Below are 20,040 nucleotides of genomic sequence, written 5' to 3' on the forward strand. Positions count from 1 at the left end.
ACTTGAGCCAGTATCACAAACACACATTGCACGTTTCGTGCTGGACCAACCAGCTCTGAACAGAGAGGTTGTTAGAATCACAACATTGAAAAACTTTCAAGTGTCTCTCTTATCCTCTTCAAAACCAACCATTGCCTCCATTAATTGGATAGTAAGCAGATATGTCCCACAGGCCTGTCATCAATCATATCGTTTACAATCACAATCACTGTAATTTTTGGACTGTTGGGCGCAGATAATTTAAAGATTTTTTTAAACTTTTAATTAAATACATACTATCATTTTTTCTGAACCATGCCTGTAACACCTCTGGTTTAAAAAAAAAAAAAAAACAGTTGCCTACCAGGAAAAGTCATTCATCCCTATCTTCATCTTTATCCTGCGCACTAAAACTATTAAAGTCGTCCTCTTCAGTGTTGGAATCAAACAGCCTCAGAATTCCTCCGTCACACACTTCCTTGGTCTCTCATTCAATGTCGCTCTCAATGTCACTTGTGTAAACCACACGTGTGTTCTGTGGTGTCTGTGTAATTTTATTGGTCTAAGGCTAAATATTTTGATAGTATAAAGCTCGTTAACCCGCAAAAATCCATAAATTAGCTGCATCACTGTTAAAGCCACAGTGTTCAAAGTGTGTGGAAAAAGTACTGGCTAATAGTCCAGAAATGGAGGAAAATAGTAACTTTTTAGCTTCTGTCAAAAAGCTTCATTCAGATTGTAATTTGAATGTAGCTTTTAGGATGGTAAAAGGGAACCTTTGGGCAAAATGCTAGTCATGAGGCATGTTTTCAAGTGTGGTTTATGTGGTTTCTAGATGGCTCAGACAATTCCTGATTATGTCAGGAAAAAAAGGGTTATGGGGTGTGTTGAGAGGGGATAATACAAAAGCAGGGGGTCGGTTTCCCAGAAATGGAAAAGACGCGGTTTGGAGGGCCCCAGCACTTGAACCCCTACATGGACAAACTCAGTCCTGATCGCATGACAGCAATGGCAGTCTTGGGACATGCCGCTCCTCAGGGGAAGGTTGTGTGAGTGTTAGAGGTTAGTCAGGGGTCACAGCTCTTCATGAAACCCCCCCATCCCTTATTTTCCTCAACCTCCCTATATTGTGATACTTGGACCTGCCAAGTGGGCAAGGTGGGTCTCTCTCTATTGCACTTTCATTGTAGCCCATTATGTGCATTGAGGTAACCTGACCGTGTCTGCTGGCAGGCTGGTCTTCAGGGCCTCTAGTTAGTGTGCAACCCCCTCCGCCCCCGCCCCAATGTTTGCAGTGTAGTTTTGCCTCCTATCCCAAGGGTGAACTGTATAAAATATGTTTTGTAAAGTTATATTCCCCAATTAAAATCTTTTTTTGACTAGCATCTTTCATCATATAAACACATGTACCTTTGTAATTTTGTGTCTGCTTACTGTTTTTTCTTTTTTAATCTCACACCAGCTGAGCTCTTCCACCAGTTATCCCAGGCTCTTGAGGTGCTCACAGATGGTGCAGCCAGGGTAAGTTAACAGACTCAACATAATCTGTTGTAAAGATGCTGACACACACTAACAACCACAAATTGATTTATCCTGACGCCCACTGCTGTTTTCAGGCAGCCTATGACAAGATTTGTGCTGCAAAGAAACAAGCTGAAGAACGAAATCGGAAACTAGATGACAAGAGAAAGAAGATCAAATTAGGTGAAACCCTTCCCAATTTATGTTACTGATTAAGACTTTTAACGTTTTCATTGTCAAAATCAAATAACATAATGTGGAAAAATGGAAGCTACGCATGGATAAATTGTCACAGGCCCTCTGACTCTCCCCTTTTGAAAGGTTCTAATCTGACAAAGAGCCAATTTGATTATCAATTTGATCTGTTATATTTTACCGTCTTTGTGTTATTTTGACAGACTTGGAAGCTAGAGAGCGACAAGCAGAAAGCCAGAACCAAAATGAGGTGCAAATCACTCGGACGCTAGAGGAAGAGGTAAGGGAACAAGAAATTTTCATGGAGAGGACACAAAGAGTCAAAATTAAGAATTTTACTGTACTATGACAGCTGAGCTCTGGGAACAAGTTGTTCCACTGCATCCAGGAAAATCTGAAGCACAACCAGGTGCTCTCCTTCTGTTTTTCATCAAATACTCTATTCTGATTGCACTGAAAGCTTCCATAGACTTGGGTCAGTAACAAAGGCGCCATCTGAGTAAAAAATTTTTCACTGCCATAACATAATTATCAGTAAACCTATAAGGCGATATTGCGTGACTCATTACACTAAATAAAAATGGTGTACATGGCTCCAAGAGGAGTCATAGCCTGTGCTTAATCTCATCCTGGGTTGAAAATACATAGCGTGTGGAGAGAGGAGGTTACCTGTCTTCTTTTCCTTTCGGCTTTTCCCTCCAGGGGTCGCCACAGTGAATCAACCTTCTCCATCTAATCCTATTATCTATATCCTCCTCTTTCACACCAACTAACTTTATATCCTCTCGCTACGTCCATAAATCTTTTCTTCGGTCTTCTTCTAGACCTCCTGCCTGCCAGCTCCAATTCTAGCATCCATCTACCAATTTATTCAGGATCCTTCCTCTGTACATGACCAAACCATCTCAGTCTGGTTTCTCTGACCTTTTTGCCAAAACATTTAACGTGTGCTGTCCCTCTGATGGACTCATTCCTGATCTTATTCATCCTCATCACTCCCAAAGAGAACCTCAACATCTTCATCTCTGCAGCCTCCAGCTCTGCCTCCTATCTTTTCGTCAATATCACTGTTTCTAGACCATACAGCATCACTGGTCTCACCACTGCCTTGCACACCTTTCCTTTCATTCTGGCTAATACTCTTCTATCGCATAGTACGCATGACATTTTTCTCCATCCATTCCAACCTGCTTGAACCCGTTTTTACCTCTTTTCCACATTCTTGCTCTGGACTGTTGACCCTAAGGACTTCAAATCCTCCAACTTCTTGATCTCCACTCGCTGTAGCTTCGCCATTCCACCTGTATTCCTCTAATTCACACACATATATCCTGTCTTGTTATGACTAACCTTCATTACACTCCTTTCCAGAGCATACCTCCACCTCTTAAGATCTTCCTCAACCTGTTTCTTGCTTTCACTACAGATCACAATGTCATCTGCAAACATCATGGTCCATGGAGATTCCTGTCTAACCTCATCTGTCACTGCAAAAAAGAAGGGGCTAAGAGCTGATCTCTGATGAAGCCCCACCTCCACCTTAAACTTCTCTGTTACACCCACAGGACAACTCACCACTGTCTCAAAGCTAGCGTACATGTCCTGCACTAGTCTAACATGCTTCTCTGCCACTCCAGACTTCCTCATACAATACCAGAATTCCTCTCTTGGCACCCTGTTGAATGCTTTTTCTGGGTCTAAAGCTCCCTCTGACCTTCTCTGTACTTATCTATTAGCATCCTCAAAGCAAATACTGCATCTGTAGTACTCTTCCTAAGCATGAAGCCGTACTGCTGTTCACAAATACTGACTTCTGCTCTAGTTTCCATTACTCTTTCCCATAACTTCATGTATGGCTCATCAAATTTATCCCGCTATAGTTACCACAATTCTGCACATTCCCCTTATTCTTAAAAATGGGTACTCTCACACTTCTCCATTCCTCATCTTCTCACTCTCTAAGATCCTGTTGAATAATTCAGCCAGAAACTCTTACTGCTGCCTCTCCAAAACACTTCCATACCTCCACAGGTATATCATCAGGACCAACTGCCTTACCACTCGTCCTCCTCTTCAATGCCTTCCTCACTTCAATTTTAATAATCTCTGCTACTTATGGTCTACAATAGTCACCACTTCTATCCATACCACTCTTTCATTTTCCTCTTTCATTAGCTCTTCAAAGTACTCTTTCCATCTTCCCATCACTCTTCTAGCAACTGTTAAAACATTTCCCTCTCTATCCCTAATCACCCAGACCTGTTGTACATCCTTTCCATCTCTATCTCTGTTTTGCAAATTTATATACATCATTTTCTCCCTCCTTACTGTCCAACCCAGCATACAAGTCATCGTACGCTCTGTGTTTTATCTTTGCTACCTCTTTCTCTATGCTGTTTCTCCCTGTACTCCTTTCTATTGTCTTCAGTCCCCTCAGTGTCCCACTTCTTTGCTAACCACTTTCATGGTGTATACTCCTGCACGTCCTTATTCTACAACTGAGTCTCTTTATCTATTTTCCTTCCAGATGACACACCAATTACTCTCCTATCTGTCTCCCTGATCACATTCGCTGTAGTTGTCCAGTCATCTTGAAGCGCCCCCTGACCACCCAGAGCATTTCTCAACTCCTCCCCGAAAACCATACAACACTCCTCCCTTTTCAGCTTCCACCACTTTTTCCTCCTTCATTTGACTCATTCCAGAACTTCTCCTTGTCCTCTAACTCACATCCCACCTACGGGGCATAGCCACTAACAACATTTAGCATCACACCTTCAGTTTCCAGTTTCAAGCTCATAAGTCCATCTGACATTCTTTTCACCTCCAGAACATTCCTCACAAACTCCCCCTAAGAGATAACTCCTACTACATATCTCTTCCTGTCAGTCCGATGATAGTAAAACTTAAAACCTGCTCCTAAGCTTCTAGCCTTACTACCTTTCCACCTGGTCTCCTGGACACCCATCTTCCTTCTCTACATCATGTCAACCAGCTCTGTCTTTTTCCCTACTCTCAGTCCCAGACTCTTGCCTTTCCTCTTCTCTCTCTGCTTCTGAGCATGCCTTCCTCCTCTGCATTTAAAATCCACAGTAGCCCAATGTCTACCGGTGCCCTGTAGGTTATTGGCACCGATGGCAGTGGTTAAACCCAGGCCTCAACCGGTCCGGTATGAGATTCTTCGTTTGATTTGCATATTTGCTTTCGGCACAAGTTTTATGCCGGATGTCCCGTCCTAACGCAACCCTTTGCATTTTCTGGGCCTGGGACTGGCTCAAGGAGACACTGGTCCATGCCCCCCTGAGCTACATTAGAGGGGGTTACCAGTAGATGGCAATATTCCATGTGGCGTCTCAGATGAAAGTGCCCCCCCTAATAAAAAAGTCAAATGTAATGTTCTCATTAACTTTCAAGTTTTTTTAAGCTATGTATTTATTTTAATATTATCTATTTATCTTATTTCATTATTTCATTATTCTATTATTATTCTATTTTATTCTATTATTTCTATTTTAACATTCCAATTCTTCACTATTTACATTCAGATGTTGCATCTTTCACTACAGGCTATAACAGGGACACTTTGTAATGCTTGAATTAGGTTCTTTCACCTGTTATACCCTTTGCAAACACAAAATTGTGTTTTTTGTCAATCTGAAGATAGCATAGTATCGAAAATAATAATATCAGTGCTAAATGAATTGTCAAAATGCATTAAGGACAACTTTAGTACACATTTTATTTCAAGTATCCTTTTCGAACAGATTGCTCGCTTGAGGGAAGAGGGGTCCAGGCAGCTCGAGGAGGAACAGAGACTTGTACGAGAGCAGATTCAGAGAGAAATGCAGCAACAAACCGGGCACTGCACTCAAAGTAAGTTTTTTTATTTCTTATTGTTTTAGCTTCATCCACTTGCTTACTCTCTTCTGTTAAGCAAATCAGTTAAATGTGTATTGGTCCTTGTCTAGATTAATTTATGTGAAGTGTCTGAAGAAAACCCCACATGATGAGTCCCCATGGAGTTGTAAGTCCAACAACAATTGGCATATGTAATCATTCAAACATTAATCTTCAGTATTAAATCCGTTCTGCATCCACTCTGAGAACATTAAGAATCTAGAAAATCAAATCCAGAAAATGTTTGTATTTAAAGAAAATACTGAGTCATGTCCTAGACTAGACCTCTTTTTGTGGGGAAGGCAATAACACATGCACGGTAAGCAAATCTTTTAAATTTCTTCCATTTGCACTCAGCCGGGCCCCCCAGCCCTGCCCTGGATCACAGATCTGTCAGTCTACTCTTCACTGCCACTCAGTGCATCAGAATTCATGAGCAACAACCACTCATTTGTTATGTGACAGCAAATTTGAAATCCCTACATATCCAGTGGGGTGGCTCAGCTGCTATACGTAATGCCAATGTCTTTGCCTGAACAGAACCTGCCTTTTTTTTCCTTCACATTTCTATATGCTTTCCTTCTTGTTTTCTCGTTAACTCAGGAATGGACAGATGTCCTAAGGGCAAGGTGACTCCCAAATTGAAGGTAAATCTTTCAGCTGTGTGGTGCCTGTTAAAAGGTAGGACTGGAAAAAATGCTGACAAAATCAAAATCTTGCCAACTATATGACTCTCATTGCTATAAGTACACTTTAGATAAAATTTTTTTTTTTCTTAGAATTAGACATTATATAATGCTGAACCTCAGCAGGGAATGACAGAGTCGTAGATATTTGTAATCCATTATTTAGAGACAACATAAAGACAGTTTCACGTAAGCAGACATGTAGCTATTCCAATAGCTTCTTCTTCTTCTTTCGGCTTTTCCCGTCAGGGGTCGCCACAGCGAGTCAACTTTCTCCATCTAACCCTATTCTCTGTATCCTCCTCTCTCACACCAACTACCTTCATATCCTCTCTCACTACGTCCATAAATCTTCTCTTTGGTCTTCCTCGAGACCTCTTGCCTGGCAGCTCCAATTCCAGCATCCGTCTACCAATATATTCACTATCCCTCCTCTGTACATGACCGAACCATCTCAGTCTGGCTTCTCTGACCTTCTCTCCAAAACATCGGACATGTGCTGTTCCACTGATAGACTCATTCCTGATCCTATCCATCCTGGTCACTCTCAAAGAGAACCTCAACATCTTCATCTCTGTAACCTCTAGTTCTGCCTGCTGTCTTTTGGTCATTGTAACAGTTTCTCGTCCATACATCATCGCTGGTCTCACCACTGTCTTGTACACCTTTCCTTTTATTCTGGCTGAAAGTCTTCTATCACATAGTACCCCTGACACTTTTCTCCACCCATTCCAACCTGCTTGGGCCCGTCTCTTCACCTCCTTTCCGCACTCTCCGTTGCTCTGGACTGTTGACCCTAAGTACCTGAAATCCTCCCGCTTCTTGATCTCCACTCCCTGTAGCCTCACCGTTCCACCTGAGTTCCTCTCATTCACACACATATATTTTGTCTTGCTGCGACTAACTTTCATTCCTCTCCTTTCCAGAGCATAACTCCACCTCTCTAGATTTTCCTCTACCTGTTGTCTGCTCTCACTACAGATCACAATGTCATCTGCAAACATCATGGTCCATGGGGATTCCTGTCTAACCTCATCTGTCAGCCTATCCATCACCATTGCGAACAAGAAGGGGGTCAGAGCTGATCTCTGATGGAGTCCCACCTCCACCTAGAACTTCTCTGTTACCCCTACAGCACACCGTACCAGTGTCTCACAGCTAGCATACATGTCCTGCACCAGTCTAACATACTTCTCTGTCACTCCAGACTTCCTCATACAATACCAGAGCTCCTCTCTTGGCACCCTGTCATATGCCTTTTCTAGGTCTACAAAAACACAATGCAACTCCCTCTGGCCTTCTCTATACTTTTCTATTAGCATTCTCAACGCAAATACTGCATCTGTAGTACTCTTCCTAGGCATGAAGCCATACTGCTGTTCACAAATGCTAACTTCTGCTCTCAGTCTAGTTTCCACTACTCTTTCCCATAGCTTCATTGTATGGCTCATCAACTTTATCCCTCTGTAGTTGCCACAATTCTGCACATCCCCTTTATTCTTAAAAATAGGCACCATCACACTTTGTCTCCATTCTTCAGGCATCTTCTCACTCTCTAAGATCCTGTTGAATAATCTAGTCAGAAAATCTACCGCTGCCTCTCCTAGACACTTCCACACCTCCACAGGTATATCATCAGGACCAACTGCTTTTCCACTCTTCATCCTCTTCAATGCCTTCCTCACTTCACTTTTACTAATTTGTGCTACTTTGTGGTCTACAATAGTCACTTCTTCTACCCTTGCCTCTCTTTCATTTTCCACATTCATCAGCTCTTCAAAGTACTCTTTCCATCTTCCCATCACTCTTCTAGCATCTGTCAATACATTTCCCTCTCTGTCCTTAATCACCCGGACCTGTTGTACATCCTTTCCATCTTTATCTCTCTGTTTTGCCAACCTGTATAGATCATTCTCACCTTCCTTACTATCCAACCGAGCATACAAGTCATCATAAGCCCTTTGTTTTGCCTTTGCTACCTCTATCTTTACTTTTCGCCGCATCTCCCTGACCTCCTGTCCTTTCTCTTCAGTCCTCTCAGTATCCCACTTCTTCTTTGCTAACCGCTTTCTCTGTATACACTCCTGCACTTCCTAATTCCACCACGAAGTCTCCTTATCTACTTTCCTTCCAGATGACACACCAAGTACTCTTCTACCTGTCTCCCTGATAACACTAGCTGTTGTTGTCCAATCATCTGGAAGCTCACCCTGACCACCCAGACCCTTTCTCAACTCCTCCCTGAAAACCATGCAACACTCCTCCCTTTTCAGCTTCCACCATTTTGTCCTCTGCTCAGCCTTTGTCCTCTTCATCTTCCTTGTCACAAGAGTCATCCTACAAACCACCATCCTATGCTGTCTGGCTACACTCTTACCTACAACTACTTTGCAGTCACTGATCTCTTTCAGGTTACCTCGTCTATACAAGATGTAGTCTACCTGCGTGCTCCTACCTCCGCTCTTATAAGTTACCCTATGTTCCTGTTTTTTCTGGAAAAAGGTATTCACTACAGCCATTTCCATCCTTTTCGCAAAATCTACCACCATCTGTCCCTCTGCATTCCTATCCTGGATACCAAATCTGCCCATCACTTCTTCATCCCCTCTATTGCCTTCGCCAACATGTCCATTGAAGTCTGCACCAATTACCACTCTCTCATTTCTGGGAATATTCTGCATCACTTCATCCAACTCATTCCAGGATTTCTCCTTCTCTTCAGATTCACATCCCACCTGCGGGGCATAGCCACTAACAACATTGAGCATCATACCTTCAATTTCCAATTTCAGACTCATAAGTCTATCTGACATTCTTTTCACCTCCAGGACGTTCCTTCAGAACTCCTCCTTCAAGATAACTCCTACTCCATTTCTCTTCTTGTCAGTACCATAATAGTACAACTTAAAGCCTACTCCTAAGCTTCTAGCCTTACTACCTTTCCATTTGGTCTCCTGGACACACAGTATATCCACCTTCCTTCTCTGCATCATGTCGACCAACTCTCTACCTTTTCCTGTCATACACCCAATATTCAAAGTCCCTACTCTCAGTCCCAGACTCTTTCCTTTCCTCCTCTCTCTCTGCTTCCGAACACGCACTCCTCCTCTTCTTCTTGTTCTTGTTCTTCGACCCACAGTAGCCCAATTTCCATTAGTACCCTGTAGGTCATCAGTACCAATGGCGGTCATTGTTGACCCAGTCCGCGACTGATCCGGTATGGTATAGTTTTGGTTGACTCGCGTGTTTGGTTTTGGCAAAAGTTTTACGCCGGATGCCCTTCCTGATGCAACCCTCTGCATTTATCCGGGCTTGGGACCGGCACAGGGAGACACTGCTCCGTGTCCCCCCAAGGCAGGCTTGGAGAGACACAGGCCAGTGCTGCCCTGTGGCTGCATTAGCTATTCCAATAGCTATAGTTAGCTTATTATATTTCCTCTTGGACAGAGCCTGGATGATGAATATTATCGGTCACGGGGGATGTCAGCTAATGTGTTTGGACATGAAGTCTGACTTCAAAAATTGATAGGCATCCAGTGTAGCAGTGAGTTTGCTGAAATTTGACGCGCTCAGTCAGAAAAAAAAAACAGCTGTCTTAAGGGCCATGAGGTCATGTTTCTAAAATATGGGAACTTACTGCATTGATGTCCTTTAGTCGGGCTTTGTTTATAGTGTTAAAACTATTAAAGTATATGTGTTTATAATGCTGTGAGGCAAAATTGTGATCAGGTTTTCAAAGCATCTTACATTGAGAAATATTTCCAGCTTTTGAGCTATCACCATATACCCCTAAATATGATAAAAATAATTGCAAATGTAATTCATATTTTGTTCAATATATGTTTAGTCTTGTCATCGTGAAATGGCTCTACTGTTGTAAGATTTTGGAATCACGAAGCATGCCATATTGTGCTTTTATGTTTGGATAATAATGGTATAGCAATTGCAAAAATAGGCAATGGGAGTTGTAGGTGGACTAAAGATCTAATCTTTAGATTATTAAAGGCATCACATCATCTAAAGGCACTATACATTTTAGTTATAAATGCGGCCAAGCAAACTGAAAAAAGTTATGATAATAATAGCTATAAATACATTTATCAGAATCAGTATTGCTTTATTCGCCAAGTAATTTGGAAACAATAAGGTATTTGCTTTGGTTGACAGTGTTAAACAGGTAACAGGCATTAAATAAGTTAAATAAGTTGAAAATAAAAGTGAGATCAGGGCAATCAAGGTTGTCTGTGCAAAATGGCATGTTATGCAAATCAGTGAAAGATGGGCAAGATAGTGCATTAGAGGGGTTGGTACAATGTAAGTGGGGGACTGGGCATTATTTATGAGGCAGGCTCCCGATGGGAAGAAACCGTTTTTGTGGCGGTTAGTTTTGGTCCTGATGGACAGCAACCTCCTGCCAGAGGGGATTGGTTGGAGTCTATGTCCTGGGTGGGAGGGGTCACCCAGGATCTTGCCTGTACAACTGCGGGTTCAGGAGGTGTACAGGTCTTATAGAGAGGGTAGATTACAGCTATTCACCCTCTCTACAGAGCGGATGGTACGCTGCAGTCTGTACTTGTCTCTGGCAGTGGCGCCGGCGTACCAGATGTAATGGAGGAGGTGAAAATGGACTCTGATAGAGGTGTAGAAGTGCGCCAATATCATCTTTGGCAGGTTGAACTTCTTTAACTGTGACAGGAAGAACATCCTCTGCTGTACTGTGTTTGTGAGGGAGCTGATGTTCAGCTCCCACTTGAGGTCCTGGGAGATGATTGTTCCCAGGAAGTGCCAGGACTCCACAGCGCCAGCTGGGGAGCCCCTCGGATGATGGGGGAGGGTGGGGCTGGGTTCTTCCTGAAGTCCACCATGTAATGTTTCTCGGTTCGAGAAATGTACCGTGTGTACAAGAACGATCAGTACATGGCATGTCTCCAGTGAGGTGTTAAATGTCAGTAAGCACTGGAGATAGCTCGTCAACACAGCACTTCAGCTTCAGGTTGGATGGGGAAGTAGAGTCAGGCCCAGCTGCTTTGTGTGGTTTTTGCCTCTTTAAAATTCTTTTCATATCTCTTTCCATCAGGGAAAGAAGTGTTGCTGGGGTTGGTGGAGGGGGAAGGGAAATATGGGGCAGTCCTACGTTCTTCTGTGATGGAGAAGGTATGGGGCTGTTAGGCTGGTGCTGGAGAGTGGTGTCATGAGGGATGCAGTCAGGACTGTCCCACTGTCTTTCAAAGCGACAATAGAACTTGTTCAGATTGTTGGCCAGCCATGCATTGTTCATGGAGTTGGGGGTTTTTGGTATAAATTTGGTGATCTGTCTGTGCCCTTTCCTGACAGCGCAGAGTCATTGGCTCACCCTAGTGTATGTTGAAATACAGCTGTCCTCACAGAAGCTGATGTATAACGTCACAGCCTCTGCATATTTGTCCAGATTGTTGATGGCAGACCTGAAAACATCGCACTTGATGCAGTCCAAACACACCTGGAGGTCCTTCACAGCTCCACTGGTTCACTTTTTTGACTTTCTCCCAACTGGTTTGCAGAGTTTTAGTTTCTGGCTGTATGGAAGAATCAAGTGGACCATAGCAGTGATACAGAATGCTATACTCCCCGGTCAGACATTTAATAAACTGTCTGTATTTTTGGAGATAATTGGTGAGGTTCCCTTTGTTAAAGTCACCAAGGACAATAACTAGAGAGTCTTGGTTCGTCTGCTCTACACACAGTATCTGGTCGGGGAGCATGTTCTGTGCCTCCTGCACGTTGGCCTGGTGGGATGTAGACACTGACCAGGATGAATGAGGCAAATCATAGGGGGAGTATAATGGCTTGCAGTTGATAAAAAAAGGATCCCAGATCAGGAGAACAGTGTTTCTGGATCTCGGTCATGTCGTTGCACCAGCTACTGTTGGTGTAAAAAACACAAACCTCCACCTTTCCTTTGGGTGGCAAGTTGCATGTCGCGATCCACTCTCCAGAGTTGGAAGTCTGACAGCTGCAGTGCAGAGTCCGGCACAGATGCGCACAGCCACATCTCTGTGACACACAAAACAGGAGTTGAAGAGAGGTTTCGATCTTTCCCCAATAGCAGCCGAAAGTTTGTACGGTTTATTTCCAAGTGACTGCACACTTGACAGGAATATTCCAGGTAATGTGCGATGTTTGCGTTGGTGGAGCCACATGAGCCCGCTGTCATAGTGGAGTGCTCTCTGCCATTGTGCTGTACATATTAGAAGAGACAGTAGTAGGATGCAAATGAATATAAAAAAATTCACACATGGATTCATGCATTCCACCTATCCTTGTAGTGAGGAAGATGGCATTTTCTGAGGTTTAGCCATATGAGAAACCTGAATCGTGTTGAAGGGCAGAACCAACAATAACAGAAAAGCAACAAATTTGTATAACAGGAACAGAATAAAAGTTTTTTCTTTCATGTTCTGATTGACCTCACGCGGCTCATATAGGGACACCCAAAGGGCCACATGTGTCCTCCAGGATGTAAAATGCCCTGGTCTGGGCTACAGGCTTCTACTACATGTTTTTAGACTGTGGGAGGAAAGTAGAAAAGTAAGCCCAAGCAGATACAGGAAGGACACGCAAATTCCATACAAAAAGACCCCCTTGTTGGGATTGAACCAGGAACCTAAGACATTAAGACAAATCTGATGTTGGTGATGTTTCCAAGATAGAGGTTCCTAACTCTGTCAATGCACCCAATAGCATCATCATCCAAGGACAGAGGAAATTTTCAGAGAGCTAACATTACTTTGCTGGAACAACAATTATTTCCTTCTTGGCTGAGCTTAGGGGCATAAATGATTCTGATAACCAGCCTTTAACAGCAGTCAGACAGTCATGTTTATCTAGTCATCTATTTAATGGCATGTACAACTGCAGATCATCTGGATAGCATTTAAAGTTGCTCTCAAACAAATGTAGAAACTTGCCCAGTAGTACCATGCATAATGAGAGCAGCAGACCCACAACAGAACCCTATGGAATCTCATGGGTCAGAAAGGGTATTGTTAAACAGATCACTGAGATCTCTCAAACAGATATGAAATAAACCGCTAAAGGACCTGACTGACGATGCCAAAAAAGGTTCTTCAGTCTGTTCAACAATAAAGAGTATCAAAGAGTAGAAGATCAAGAGTATCAAAAGCAGCGTTGAGGTCTATCAATATTAAGGCAGAGGATAACTGAGCTTACTGCTGATAAAAAAATCACACAACACCTCTGTAATGACAGTTTCAGTAGTGTCATTTGCTCAAAAACGTTATTTGTTGATAGACTGCAGAAATTGATTTGAGAGTACTATGAAATGTTCGACTAAAAGGCAAGGTGTGTGACAGGTCTGTTGTTGGTCAGCATCTACACCAGGATTTTTGTCAATTATAGTTTAACCATGTGGTTTTGTAATGTGTTGGGTAATCTCCTGAAGAAAGTGATGCATTTGTAATATTCAAAATCATAGACCATAATTATTAACAACCCAAGCCAGCAGACGATCCAGTGAACAGGTTGTATCTCTGGCAGCCACAAGTAACAACCTGAATAAGTGCTGCCAAAGAAAGATTCAGTGGTCCTGGCTGTGATATCCTCAACCTTATCTGCACCTTAAAATACAGAGAGATTGGTAATGCTGAGCACCTGTTTGTGCAGTGTGAGACTAGAGAATGTGTCAAATAGCATTCTGAAATTATGCTTATTATTAACAGTCAAGGTAGAAATATATACTGATTTTGCATTAGACATAACTGTCTGATATTACATAACTGTTTTAAAAAAAGGTCCATCAAGCCTGGAGTGATCCCACTGATGCTCATGACTTCTGCCATTTTTCCTGATGTTTAATTAGTCTTCATTTATCCAAATATAGTGGCTCTTTTTGAGGGCCACAGATTTGAGCAAGCCCTTGAGTTTACTGTTAAATTTCCCAGTGAGACAAATCATTTAGAGTGCCTGACAAAAACACAGGATTTATGATAAATAGCAGTCTAGAAATTAAAACTTTTAAGGCATTGAGGGAGAGAGAACAAGATAGCCTCATCTTCATATCTTTACCTAATGTTGATAGATTAAGATTTCAAATTTCAAATAAAATCAGTGAGTGATCTGAAACTGGCAATGAGCAGCTGTCGGTCACAGTAACAGACAACCCATTGCCCAATACAAGATCCAAGGTATTTCTACGTTGATTTCTACGTTCAACTTTACACAAAGGAAAGGAAACAGATAAAAAGTCTGCAAATTCAGAGAAAAAACTGTTGTCATATTTTGGTGAGCGATAAGTCTTTTCAATCAATACCACAGAAGGCTTGGTGATGGTGAAAAGCCTCACACAGTCTCAGCTGCAGTAATGAGACTGTATTATATATACCAAAACAATATTTAGTTTCAAAACCTTGAATCTAAGCTTTTTAGTATCACTTTTCTTTTTAATAATGTGTTTTGATTCATCAATATGCAACACTTACAGTTGTTTTAAATGGATTCAGGAATCCATATGCTTATTCAGCTGTCTGGTGTCACCAGTGAATATAGACATTTTGTTTCTTACAGGTAAGTCTTGGCATGTAGCACCGGACCTCATCCTTCACCTGTTGCCCTTTGGTTATCTATGTGTGGTCTCTGTTGTCAGAGCTAAGTCATCCTGGCATGCTTTTGCCTCCCTTTTATAGCCGATTTTAATCTATTGCACATTTCTGCCTGGACATTGTCATGCCCTTATTTTATTCTTGACTGATCCACCTGGCCTCTGTTTTCTTTTTTTTGTCAGCTGAAGTGGAAATGTAAGAAGGATGACCAGATGAATGGAGGCTACTGTCAAGACATCCTCTTGAGACTTTTGCAAAAGGTAGATTTGATTAAAAATGGAAATTAGTTTCACACTGCTGACACTACTAATATCAAATACATACTTTTCCTAAATGAAAGTTACATCTGTATACCCTCTCGAGTTTGGGAAAAATTTCATACTCTAGGATAGTATGCCGAATATTAAATTGAGGTGAGAATACTATTGAAATCTTTTTTAGTGCACAAGAGACTGAGAATTAATTTCATTAGTATAGTATAGTATAGTATAGTATTAGTATAGTATAGTATCATCTATACCATAGATGTATAGTCCATAGCTATACCATATATACCATATACCAGATATGCCAGACATACCATAGCTAGTGTAGTCATAGCTGTATCATCTGTACCATAGATGATTCTATAGTATATATAGTAAATATAAACAAATGTTTCACTTTGGATTTGTCACAAAATATATTAAATTTTGGTCTTAGTTCAAGTCTTAGCCTAACCAACACGCCAAGCTAACCTGCCTCAGTGGCTCTACTGATTCAAGTCCTGCGTGGCTGTGTTGATGGGAGTGTTTATTTAAGCAAAAGTGCCAAAGGTAGGCCTGCAATGGCTTTTTAAGGCCATGCACATACAATTGTTTGTGCTCATGTCACTGTGATTATGAAGCACGAAGCGAGTCATTGGGAAATCTCATGCACTCATGTAGCTCTGCAAACTCAGACTGTGATAATTCACAAGGGCTTTGGTGAGGAGTAGATACGTCTGTGGTGAGGGGAGGGCAAGTGCCAATGACGTCAGACAGAAGACAATTCACAAGCACTCACTTGATATGATCTCAGATCGGAGGTCTCCATCACGGTCAAGTTGTTGCTGTTCATTGAAAATCACTGTGGCAAACCAATTAACATATGCACAAAATACAGCAAAATATGTTTGTCTGAGGTTAATTGAACATTTTTCATCTCACAATTTAAACAGGGGAGCACAAGATGTCACCTACAGTGGGGCAAAAAGTATTTAGTAAGCCACCAATTCTTCAAGTTTGCCCACTTAAAAAGATGAGAGTTCTGTAATTTTCATCATAGATACACTTCAACTATGAGACAGAGTGGGGAGGAGGTGGGGGGGGGAGAATCCTGAAAATTACATTGTAGGATTTTTAGTGAATTAATTGGCAAATTCCTGGGTAAAATAAGTATTTGGTCACCTACAAACAAGAGAGATTTCTGGCTCACACAGACCTGTAACTTCTTCTTTAAGAGGCTCCTCTGTCCTCCACGTTACCTGTATTAATGGCACCTGCTTGAACTGGTTATCAGTATAAACATTCACTCTGAACTTCACAATATCCAAGACCGAAGAGCTGTCAAAGGACACCAGAAACAAAATTGTTGACCTGCACAGACTGAGAAGACTGACTCTGAAATAGGTAAGCAGCTTGGTATGAAGAAATCAACAGTGGGAGAAATGATAGAAAATGGAAGACATATAAGACCACTCATAATCTCCCTCATTCTGGGGTTCCATGCAAGATCTCACCCCGTGGGGTTAAAATGATCACAAGAACGGTGAGCAAAAATCTGAGAACTACAAGGGCCGACCAAGTAAATGACCTGCAGAGAGCTGGGACCAAAGTAATAAAGGCTACCATCAGTAACACACTATGCCGCCAGGGACTCAAATCCTGCAGTGCCAGACGTGTGCACCTGCTTAAGCCAATACATGTCCAGGCTCGTTTGAAGTTTGTCAGAAAGATTTGGATGATCCAGAAGAGGATTTGGAGAAAGTCCTTTGGTCAGATGAAACCAAAACAGAACTTTTTGGTAAAAACTCAACTTGTTGTGTTTGGGGGAGAAAGAATGCTGAGTTGCATCCAAATAACCATACCTAACCATACCATACCTACTGTGAAGCATGGTAGTGGAAACATCATGCTTTGGTGCTGGTTTTTCTGCAAAAGGACCCGGACCACTGATCCATGTAAAGGAAAGAATGAACAGGGCCATGTATCGCGACATTTTGAGTGAAAACCTCCTTCCATCAGTGAGGGCATTGAAGTTGAAATGTGGCTTGGTCTTTCAGTATGACAATGATCCCAAACAGACCGCCCAGGCGATAAATGAGTGGCTTCTTAAGAAGCATTTCAAGATCCTGGAGTGGCCTAGCCAGTCTTGAGATCTCAACCCCATAGAAAATCTTTGGAGGGAACTGAAAGTCCTTGTTGCCCAGAGACAGACCCAAAACATTACTGCTTTTGAGGGGATCTGCATGGAGGAATGGGCCAAAATACCCATGTGTGAAAACCTGGTGAAGACTTATAGAAAACGTTTGACCTCTGTCATTGCCAACAAAGGGTATATAACATATAACAACATAAGTATTGAGATGAACTATTGATATTGACCAAATACTTATTTTCCACCATAATTTGCAAATAGATTCTTTATTTTTTTTTCTCATGCTGCGTCTCATAGTTGAAGTGTACCTATGATGAAAATTACAGGCCTCCCTCATCTTTTTAAGTGGGATAACTTGCACAATAGGCAGCTGACTAAATACTTAATTGCCCCACTGTATGTCACTTTCAAATCCATTTTCAGCATGTTTACATTAAGGGCTTTGAATTTCAGCACCATATTTGCTTCTGGTAACATTGTCCATTCTTGACTTTTAAGTATTTGTAATGTATCACACCAATTTGTTCGACACTTTTTTTTAAATCCTATTTTTATTGGATGGATTTAATTGCAGTGAAAAAAAAGAACAATCCCTTGTTGTCAAACTCTCAAAATTAAGTTCAAGTATTTCACTAAAAAAATGTGTTCGACTGATTGAGGATTTTAATAGAGGGATGAAAAAAATTCACGGCTAACTTTTGGAGTGAGTGTCAGTTAATGATTTTTGGCAAGCAGAAATTACCAGTACTATTTGGGAAAGAGAGTATGGGTATGTGAATACTTATGTGCATGTACGTGTTCATACTTGTGTTCCTTGGCCACATAAAATAATATGTTTTGTTACAGGGGAAACATGTTAGGATATTTATATTTCTAAAATAGGGGCCTTATGAGAGTCTCCTGTCAATGTTGGCTTGCCTCAGAATGATCTTGCTTCAGAATGGCCTTCTCACCTCCTTCCTCCACTAGGCCTCCCAGGCCTGTTCTTTGGGCATGGAGCAGACCAATACAGGGCACATTTATAGGTGATAAAAAACAAAAAACAAAATTGCACTCTAGAAGAAAAACTGTGTCTGCTGCTGTCAGTACATTTTCAGTGATCTGCTATGTGGTGCTTTTTATGTTCCATACAGCACTATTCTTAACCTGAGTTTAGCCTGCCTTCTATTCCCATCTGTTGAGGTAAAGAGATGGTCTTCCCTCATGTTCTCCTTTTTTTGACAAACATTTTCACCCTATTAGTTTTTGCAGCAGGCAGCTGGATTAAAGACAAATCTAATATCGGTTTCACTGCCAAAATATTCTTATAAATTGAGTCTCTTCCGTTGAGCAGCTAAAGTGATGACATCCAGTATGAGTCTCTTTCCTTTTGTCGCAGATGTCTCATTTAAGTACACAGAGTAACTTCAGTGTTCTCTTTAGTATTACTTACTCTCCCAAGCATGTACAACCCATCATTAAAGATTAGGATAACCAACCGTATTCAGTTGTTTATTCCATTATTGTGGCATATTTACTGTTTTGGGTATTTGAATCTACACATGCTTTGCGTTGCAAAATGAAATGCTATGCCATCCATTTGATCCTCTTTCTTTCACTTCTTACTTACAGTATGGGGAGGTTTTGAATGTTATTTTGTCAAGTAAGAAGAAAGGAAGTGCTGTGGTTGAATTTGCCTCAGTGAGAGCTGCTGTAAGTACCCAGCTTTTCTCCAGATATTATCTACATGCTATTTGTCCCATTGAAAAAATCATATCCTTTTGCATGAAGCCACATTTAGTAGTCACATGGCTGGAACTGCCTGTTCTCATGTATTTTGTTATGACTAAGAATGGTACCTGTCACAGATATAAGCCTCCGGACAGCCTCTGTTTCCTGAGCTGTTTTGTCCTCTAGTAAACTTGAAATGTCTTTGGTGGTGTGAGCCAGTGGACGAAAGAACCTAAGCCACCTCTTGTTTTGCACTGTCTGGATCCTCAGGCATTGTTTTTTTGATGGGGCAGTTTTTTATTTTGTTGTGGTTTCCTCACCACGACCTGTGGTTTCTACCATGGAATATGTCTACCAGTGTGCTGGGATCCAGACAGTTTTTTTCTTAACTGACTGCCCTTTTCCAGTTTGTCTCACTTTGGGATTAACGGCAGAGACAATTCACCTTTGTTTTTCCAAAAGTGGATTGCACAACATGGTTACCAAATAGAAAAATAGTGATCAATTCACACGAATGTGTCACACTTAATGTGAATGCAGATTATTGAATGTGCAATGTGTGCAATAAATGGTATCTTTCCTTTTCATCTTTCACAAATTTACTAACGTATCCTATGAAATTGGTCAAAGAAAGAGAGAAGGAAGGTGTGTTTGGAAGCAGAGAGAGAAGAGGAAAAGAGAGAAAAGGAAAGGCAAGAGTCTGGGACTGAAAGTAGGGACTTTGAGTATCGGGACTATGACAGGAGAAGGCCTTTTTCCAGAAAAGACAGGAACATAGGGTTACTTTTAAGGGGGGAGGTAAGAGCATGCAGGTAGGCTACGTCTTGTATAGATGAGGTAACCTGAAAGAGATCAGTGACTGCAAAGTCGTTGTAGATGAGAACATAGCCAGACTGCATTGGATGGTGGTTTGTAGGATAACTCTGGTGACAAGGAAGCTCAGGAGGACAAAGACTGAGCAAAGTGGTGGAAGCTGAAAAAGGGAGGAGTGTTGTATGGTTTTCAGGGAGGAGTTGAGAAAGACTCTGGGTGGTCAGGGAGAGCCTCCAGATGATTGG

General features: G+C 41.7%; 1 protein-coding gene across 1 annotated transcript in view; it reads left to right on the plus strand.

Moving 5' to 3' along the window:
* dnajc17 (DnaJ (Hsp40) homolog, subfamily C, member 17) overlaps positions 1–20,040 on the plus strand; it is a 54,716-nt gene that overhangs the window by 11,251 nt on the left and 23,425 nt on the right. The window contains exons 3-9 of the mRNA XM_086148776.1: positions 1,442–1,500; positions 1,596–1,683; positions 1,899–1,975; positions 5,460–5,568; positions 6,196–6,239; positions 15,058–15,135; positions 18,884–18,964. Coding sequence (XP_086004902.1) covers positions 1,442–1,500; positions 1,596–1,683; positions 1,899–1,975; positions 5,460–5,568; positions 6,196–6,239; positions 15,058–15,135; positions 18,884–18,964 — 536 coding nt within the window. The remainder of the gene's footprint in view (positions 1–1,441; positions 1,501–1,595; positions 1,684–1,898; positions 1,976–5,459; positions 5,569–6,195; positions 6,240–15,057; positions 15,136–18,883; positions 18,965–20,040) is intronic.

This window comes from Fistularia commersonii, chromosome 1 (assembly GCF_037954325.1).
Source record: "Fistularia commersonii isolate RoL2024-O1a breed Wild chromosome 1, RoL_Fcom_v1.0, whole genome shotgun sequence".
Classification (NCBI taxonomy): Eukaryota; Metazoa; Chordata; class Actinopteri; order Syngnathiformes; family Fistulariidae; genus Fistularia; species Fistularia commersonii.